The following is an 8,990-nucleotide window of genomic DNA, read 5'->3' as shown; positions in this document are numbered from 1 at the left end:
TGTTTGTTTGGATAACATCTTCTGTTTAGTTCAGTACAGGATATGTTTGAGATGGCTAAAGTGGTTAGAGCGCGAACTTACTGGCCAGAAGGTCCGTGGTTCGAACCCGAGCTCTGCCTCTCCACTTCCCCTGTCTATGCTTGGGTAACCTGGCAGTATATCAGCCCTCGTGCTTCCTAAGGGTTGCATGGCAGCTGGACGTTACAGCTGAACGATTTCTTTCATCTTTCTAGAACTAACGTGCTGCCAATCTTTGTGTAAACTGGTACGTCTCTGGCGGTGCCGTTATAGTATTGTCCTGCTGATAAATACACGTCTACATGCGCACACACACAAGAAGATAAATTGCGAAACACCACTTACCATTGCCTGGCGGAAGTTCATTGAGCAGCTGCGTCATTTCGTCCACAAGTTCTGAATCACCCACTTTTCCGGAGATCTTGAGATTGTAGTAAAGAGGGACTGATTTTTACGCACGAAAATATCAGGTGCACTGAGTCCACTTAAGTGAAGGGTAAAAGTGCTGTCGTCCCTGGACTAAATTATTACACCGAGTCATGTTGATGAAGCCCATACGGTCATCCGAACAAACCGTCACCCGGTGTAAACCAGAGTAGAGGAGTTCAAGTACAAAAGTCATGTTTAGTCAGTAAACCAACCACTTTTGCGGTGGTCGCGTATAACCGAAGTAGATCTGGATCACTCTCCTTCCACAGTTTCCGACCAACGACCGTCAGCAAGTAGTACACCTGGTAAACAGAGAAGCAGCAGTTTGGTTGGGCAATGTGAGAAAAACAATGCTGAACATTGTAGGGCATTTCATTTTTCCAGCTGAACTTACCAGAGATCGCAAAACAGTGCTACTCTACTTCACTTGAGAACTCGAAATACTCATCGCAACTGAAAAAAATCGTTCAGCTGTCGCACCCTTTCGGTGCCTAACTGCCATGTTACCCGAAGGAAGCACGAGGACTGGGGATACTGCCAATGCCAAAATCTAGACAGGGGAAGTCGAGAGGCAGATGTCGGATTCGAACTACGGACCTTCCGATCAGCATATTCGCGCCCACCCCCACAGCCGAATGGAACTATACAGCTATATCATCCTGGTTGGCAGTCATCAGTGAGAGGTATCTCAGGAAGTTATGTGGAGCCTGGAGAAATTTCGGACACTTAATCAAAATGACCTCAACTACCTTGGTGATGTACGCTTTTCAGATTAGATCATCCGCAGTTTGCAGAGGGAATTAAGATGACACGACTAGAAACTGGATGGGGTGGAGTTATCGATTCAAATTGTGAATAATCCGTTTTTTTCCAAAGGATCGTAACTGGAAGGGGTATACTGTTTGTTTGGATAACATCTTCTGTTTAGTTCAGTACAGGATATGTTTGAGATGGCTAAAGTGGTTAGAGCGCGAACTTACTGGCCAGAAGGTCCGTGGTTCGAACCCGAGCTCTGCCTCTCCACTTCCCCTGTCTATGCTTGGGTAACCTGGCAGTATATCAGCCCTCGTGCTTCCTAAGGGTTGCATGGCAGCTGGACGTTACAGCTGAACGATTTCTTTCATCTTTCTAGAACTAACGTGCTGCCAATCTTTGTGTAAACTGGTACGTCTCTGGCGGTGCCGTTATAGTATTGTCCTGCTGATAAATACACGTCTACATGCGCACACACACAAGAAGATAAATTGCGAAACACCACTTACCATTGCCTGGCGGAAGTTCATTGAGCAGCTGCGTCATTTCGTCCACAAGTTCTGAATCACCCACTTTTCCGGAGATCTTGAGATTGTAGTAAAGAGGGACTGATTTTTACGCACGAAAATATCAGGTGCACTGAGTCCACTTAAGTGAAGGGTAAAAGTGCTGTCGTCCCTGGACTAAATTATTACACCGAGTCATGTTGATGAAGCCCATACGGTCATCCGAACAAACCGTCACCCGGTGTAAACCAGAGTAGAGGAGTTCAAGTACAAAAGTCATGTTTAGTCAGTAAACCAACCACTTTTGCGGTGGTCGCGTATAACCGAAGTAGATCTGGATCACTCTCCTTCCACAGTTTCCGACCAACGACTGTCAGCAAGTAGTACACCTAGTGAACGGAGAAGCAGGAGTTTGCATGGGTAATGTGGGAACAAAAGTGTGGGGCTGGTCACTGTATGGGGTTTAATTTTTCACGCAGAACATACCAGAGATCGTAAGGCAGTACTGCTCCACTTCACCTGAGCACTCAAAATACTCATCGCAACTGAAAAAAAAACCGTTCAGCTGTGGCACCACTTCGGTGCCTAGCTGCCATGCCACCCGAAGGAAGCTGGGATACTGCCAGGTTGCCCAAGCCTAGACAGAGAAAGTCGAGAGGCAGAGGTCGGGTTCGAACCATGAACTTTCCGATTAGTGAATTCGCGCTCCAACCACTTGAGCCATCTCGTCCATTGCAAATGGGGGCACACCAATCGAGGTAACATCAGCGTGATTGAGGTTCGCAACCAAACTGCTTGGTTGAAAGAACTACTCAGTGAACACGAGGCAGAAACAGCCTTACTGAGACACTGTATGTTTCAGTAACCAACATTCGAGGTGCTGAAATATGTCCCCTGGCGGAATGAAAACATCCATGCGAACGAAAGAATATTTTTTGGCATCTTCTGGCACGGTCAAACGGAAGCTAACCAACAAATGAATGTTCGTAAAATCAAGGGGTATCAAGACATGAAGTACGAGGGTTTAGGATATTGCCAGGGTGCCCAAACCTAGACAGGGGAAGTCGAGAGGCGGATGTCCGATTCGAACCAAGGACCCTCCGGTCAGCAAATTTGCTCCCTAATCACTGACCAGCTCACCCCCAGAGCCGAGTGGAACTATACAACTATGTCATCACTGAGAGGTATCTCAGGAACTTATGTGGAGACTGCAGTTTAACACTATCCCAGGCTGCTACAACCGGCTGATCCCCTGTGAATTGTATCTGGAGAAGAGACCAGGTTCTTCAAGTCACGTGACTGCTTGTGGTCAATTCATTCGTCAGGAACAATCACCACTGAAACTTCAAGATAATTCGTAATTCGAGAAGGCATTATCCCTCGCTTGAAATCCGAAAGCCGTTCAGCCTAAGAACCCTTTCGGTGCCCAGCTACTGTGCCATCCGAAGGAAGCAGGAGGGCTTAGATGCTGTCAGACAGAAGCCGTTGAGATGCGCAGCAAGGTTCGAACCACGGAACCTTCGGTCAGTAAGTTCATGCCTTAACAATTGAGCCAACTAGGCTCCATCTGCTCGACTGATGACAAGATGCTTGTTGGTACATTGCCATGTTTGGTGAATAGATCAACAACCGGAGGATGCATCCCAGCCAGAAATAAATGGACACACTGAATGAAAAGAATCGTGTGCGCCGTTCACTAAAACGGGGCCGAAAACATTCGTAACTCCCAACCAGCTCACGTATGGTGACAACACGTACAATCCTGAAGACCAAAAATTACCTTAGTTGATAAGGAAGTAGCACGTGTAGTGTAGCACAAATGTGCCAGGTGTTCGTACGTGAACCGCCTGGTAGGTTAACAAGCATAGCAGGTCGAGAAAAAGCAAATGATCAGACCAACCTCCAAATTGCCCTCCTCTTGTTCAAGCATGGCTTCCAAAATTGTGGCACATTTCTACAAGATGAAGTGAAGGGGTGGGAATTTAGGAGGCTGAGAAAAAAAGAGTATTAAAGGACAGTGCAAAATGTCACTGAGCTTCTAAAAATACCAGATGCAGTCGGTCATCATTCTGAAGCGGATAAGGTCCTCGAGGAGGGGACAAAATGGACGGATCTAACCCTGCAGGAATTCTTTGTCGTATCTTACAGCGCCTCAAGTCATTTTTAAAAATAGCCGCTTTTATAAAGAGGCAGTATTGTGGGTCATGGCCAGGGATTCGCTATAATAATAATAATAATAATCGTTCAGCTGTAACACCCTTCCGGTGCCTAGCTGCCACACCACCCGGAGGAAGCACCAGGGCTGGGATACTGCCAGGTAGCCCAGGCCTAGACAGGGGAAGTCGAGTGGCAGAGGTCGGGTTCGAACCACGGACCTGCTGGTCAGTAAATTCGCGCTCTAACCACTTGGGCCATCTCGCCCCAGCGATCCGCTATAGGCTTCCCCTAATTGTTGGGTATAAAAGGAGAGGTCGCATGTAACTTTGGTTAACTGTTTTTAAACTGCCGGAACCGAGAATGCCTAACGATATTAGTAAGGTCACTGCTCTAGCCCATCAGCATCCCTCCGTTGGGTAACAAACTCGCGGAATTCATGAGACTTTCTCTCCAACCTAAAACGATATCCATCCCGTGAGGACGCAGTGTAAGGGAGATCCCGCTGGACTTATGGATTCAGGATTCTTGGGGACTGCTCAGTTAGACGTCTGATGTCGCGTGCACTGCAGACACACTACTGATCCAGCAGCGGGTTTCGCCTGATTTGGCTTGATCGATAACTGAGTGATGCACACATGCCACTATCATTTTGAGAGATGAAATGATGACACATCGACATTTTTCGCGTGTCGAGTAAGTATTATGGTGCATCTTTGCGGTTAAATGTTTCTTTGGTTCTTATTTGCCAGAATAAACTCACAGACTGATGACTACTACGCACGATCACAACATAACACCATTACATCTCAGAAGCGTATTTAACAAATTTTCTAGAATCAGAAGCGCACAAGTAAAACGATGTTTGAAACGCTCAGGGTCAGCTGGAAGTCCACAATCCTAGAGGAGGAAAAGTAGCACATCAAAGAAGCTCGCGATCGAGTATTTGGTTAGTTTTGGCGGGATCTTCGTTCACGGGAAGCAAAACTTTACCTCATAAGCGACACGGCACGCCAAACACATCCATACCCACACTGTGCACTAAGAAGTATGCACTTAGAAAACAGATAGAAACCACATACGGTCCGGTGGAAGTATGCCTTTAAAAGCAAGACAACTAGAACCATGAAGTTTAGGAGTTCTGTCTCAGAAGAAAATTTGGTCGAGGAAACAAGCTTTACAACACTGTTTTTAAATGCAGCACTACCAGAACCGGAGAAAAACACAATTAGTAGTCGCTGGAATCGAAGCGTCAACAGCCACAGTGGTAAGGACTTAGAACTATCCGTAGGTCATCTTGGTCGATTGATTTCATCAGCAATGCCGAGGCATCATGCCGCGGCATCAGTTCGCTTTCCTGGTCTGGACGACAGCTAACAACAGACGAAGCCCTCGAGTAGTTGGTTACTAGCTTATCGGATCATCTGAAACAGGAGGCAGTCTTTGTGTATAAGCGAGAGATTCAGTTGAATCTCCCGTGGAACCCAAATTGATTTGAAAATGAGTGTATTTATCGATTTGGGCTCAAGTAGAACATAAGGTTTACGGAAACTCAGGGACTGCGCCTAACTGATGAGCCCATGAAGGGCGAAACTGGTCGTCGGCTGTCCAAGAGTTTTCAGCAACCTTGTGAGTAGTCTCCTCTAAGAGAGTATTCCTGATGCACATCAGCGTTTCCAGACAGCTGATCTAGGTGCTAGATATCTCACAAGCTCATGATAGATGATGATAGATGATTCATGAAAGCAGCTGATGGAGCAAAGTAAGCAAACTGTAGTTTTGGTCGACCTATTCACTCGCCTCTGCAGTGTTCCAACTGGATCAGACGGATTTAAGACGACGCTAGTGGTGGGCGCTCTGGGATGTAGACGAGCATTCGCGGTATGGCAGTCGGTATGGTAGATGCTCCCTAAGTCTCAAGTGGGGTCTACAACACACGTGGATGAAGCAGCTTCACGGCATACCTACCGAACTGATTGAATGCGATTAGGCACGCACATGATAATAACACGTGACTGGGCTATCCAGTTATTGGCCTGTAATCTGCATTGTGTGAGTGGTTCGCAAGATATCCAGAGAAAATTAGTCCCTGAAGTGAGTGCAGGCCATGATAGAAGGGCAGGTGGAACGATAAATAAATCCGTATTTAAATATTGTAGCTTTGAATGTGTTTTTCATCACTAAAGTATACACATAACATAGCTCACCGTGACTACCAGCACGCGAAATCGCCCCCAACAAACCAAATGGCACATACGATTCGATCAGAATAGAAAGCCAAAGTAGTGCCAAACGAACAGATGAAAGTATCGGCTTAATGTATTGCGTGGTACATTTACAGGAATAACCGATAGAACATGCGACTGACGATGTGAGCAGGCCGACAGAAGTACTTTTCAACTATTTGTGTACTTCTTGGAACCCATGTCCCAAGCGCACGTACTACAAACAAAACATGAGTTTCGCGGACCGAGACTGTCCAGCAAAAAGACAGTCAAAGTGACTGCAGGGCCATTTGAGGACAGATCGAACCATGGCCATCGTGTTAGTAGTGGGAGGGGAATTTTTGACGGACATTCCTTTCTGTACGTGAAACTACTCTATGCTGAAAAGCCGAGAAGCACTGCGCAAGTGTTTCATCCTTAATGAGGATCAAACGTTGTGCACATATCACGAAGATTAAGGGGATGTCGAACCCACCGCGTCCCGACCAGTGGTTGAAGAATTGACGGTTGGGCGGTGAGGGGCTGATCAACCGTATGAATAGCTCCCACTTAGACAGGACATAGCTCCACTCATCCTGTAGTCACAGAATCCACATCGCACAGTTGCAAGTGTTGACGGCTGCCAAGATGGAAGCTTCAGTCGCCTTGTGAAATCATTTTTTCCCTAAACAGATTATGGACTGATGATAGTGTGAGGAAATTTGACGACCTTCAAAAGGGATTTCATCCCATAATTGTTCAGATTATTAGGCGGAAGGATGCGGTCTCAAAACTCCCTAGCGGAGTTTCGGGGAGGGCACACTGCAGATGATTCCTGAAAAGAATGAAACACCTGTACACTGACTCTCGGGTTTTTGTCATTGGACGACAGGAAGAAATCTGGCTATTCTAGTGTAAAAAGGCTAGACTACGATGTGTATAAACACAAAGTCCCGAAATCCCAGTTTTCCTTGAATCGACGCATTGCATACAAACAAACATGGCATGCATTCCACTCTGGCTGAGTGGAACTAAGGACTAACTACACCGAGTAGCCTCAACGGCCACTTGTACTGGGGTGAAAACGTCGCTTCTACTCTGAGAAAGACTGGTGTAAGAACTGCACTTTGGATGATACTTGTTATCATTTGATCATCCCAAGGACAACCCTAGAAAATACCAGATTCCTCATCATTGAGGAAGTGCATGGACAGGGTTGGTTGTGAAACAAGAAATGCACTCAATTCGTACATTTCCAATTCTATCATCAGTCGGCAGAGAGAGATCAACCCGGAAAGTGGTATACCTGTCAACTGTTGGAATGACCAGAACAAACGTCAACGTGGGTACGACAGGTAACTACCAAAAATACGGAGATGAAAGGGACACGCAAACTGTGCAAATTTACCTCTTCCAAATCTAATTTGGTCTCCTCAGTGTGTGCCACTGAATTGGAAGCATCGCTCGTTGCATTGCCCATCGGTTCGTCAGGCACCTCGGCGGATGTTGCTCTGGGAGCTTGTTCCTCAGCAAGGAACGTTTCGAGTTTTGTCCACCATATGTCCAGACAGCGTTGGACAGCATCCCGAGAAGCCTAGAGGATGATTTCAACATTTAAGCTCAGTTGAGGACAGTAAAACTGAAAACACCAGACGCTAAGTAAATGCTGCATATGACTGAGTAAAGTCAACCCATTCGGCTGTGACGTCATTCCGGTGTGAATACTAGGTGATCGCCATGGAAACTGGACTGAAATAACCGAAAAATGAGGCGCCCGATAGAACCAAAATCACCCGACTTGGGCCTCGTACCATCACCCTGATCTATCTTGAGTTTGGCGAAAACGATTCCGACTGAAGCGTAATATTCACTAATGGACGATTTGGTGAATAATCCAGAATAACAATCACAAGAGCAAATAAGTACACCCTTCTCAAATAGCCAATCGCAACCAAACGGTTGGTAGTATCCAAATGTTAAATTATGAGTCGAAAAACGACAAGAGTCAACACCAGTCGAACAGACTGGATGGTTGATAGCATGAGGAGATTCAAAAATTCGTCCGGCTGTAAAACCCTTCCAGTGCCTGGCCTGCCATGCTACCAGAAGGAAGCACGAAGGCTGGAATACCGCTAGGTCTCCAAAGTTTAGATAGGGGAAGTCGAGATGCACAGGTCGGATTCGAACCACGGACATTCCGGTCAGTGGATTTGCGCACTAACACTTGAGCACATGAGGAGATCCATGAACTGCCTAACTGTGTCCAGTGAGTGAAGTCAATCTTTAGCGAAAAGCCAAGAAACGGTGTACAGCTGTTTCATCGGCAGATATGGGACACGTTCCTGTGAGTCAGCTGTGACCGTATAGAAGTTGGCTGCTGGTGCCGGACTGAGGATGAATAACGGGGGTGAAAGTTTTTTTCTTGTTGGATGGCTTTGGTTTCCCCATGTGGATCCCCGCAATGAAACGAATGACGGAAACATTTCCATATTAAAATGACAATATGACTAGCTAACTTAACTGTGACCCCGCTGTGCACATCGGGACTGTCGAACCAAGTAGCGAACACCCTACAGAAAAAACGTCGAGAATAAACAAAGCCACTGGCAAGCATCCGAACATTACCGCTGGAGATTGAATGCGATCAGATTCGAGCCCATTCCCAAACTCGTCTAACGTAACGCGGGTGAAATTTTTATTCAGGTGGGTAGTATCCTGTCCGATTTCGAATAGGCACAAATCGCACAATGTTTCCTCCCTGATGGGGAGTAATAAGTAGTAATAATCGTCTAGCTGTATCATCGTTTCGGTGCTAACTGTCATGCCACCCGAAGGAAGCACGGGAAGGACACTACCAGGTTGCCCAAGTCTGGACAGGGGAGTAGACAGCCAGAGGTCTGGTTCGAACCACGGCTCGTTTGGCTAG

At 46.5% G+C, this 8,990-nt stretch overlaps 1 protein-coding gene across 1 annotated transcript in view; it reads right to left on the bottom strand.

Moving 5' to 3' along the window:
- Positions 1 to 1,581: 1,581 nt before the first annotated feature.
- Positions 1,582 to 8,990, bottom strand: part of T265_11070 (hypothetical protein) — a gene marked incomplete at both ends in the record, with an annotated part of 73,798 nt that continues 66,389 nt past the window's right edge. Inside the window, 5 exon segments of the mRNA XM_009177620.1 lie at positions 1,582 to 1,662; positions 1,681 to 1,785; positions 2,006 to 2,095; positions 3,607 to 3,660; positions 7,473 to 7,658. Coding sequence (XP_009175884.1) covers positions 1,582 to 1,662; positions 1,681 to 1,785; positions 2,006 to 2,095; positions 3,607 to 3,660; positions 7,473 to 7,658 — 516 coding nt within the window.

The sequence above is a fragment of the Opisthorchis viverrini genome, assembly GCF_000715545.1.
Source record: "Opisthorchis viverrini unplaced genomic scaffold opera_v5_444, whole genome shotgun sequence".
NCBI lineage: Eukaryota > Metazoa > Platyhelminthes > Trematoda > Opisthorchiida > Opisthorchiidae > Opisthorchis > Opisthorchis viverrini.
Note: the sequence above shows the minus strand (reverse complement) of the source record. Positions and strands in the feature narration are given on the sequence as shown.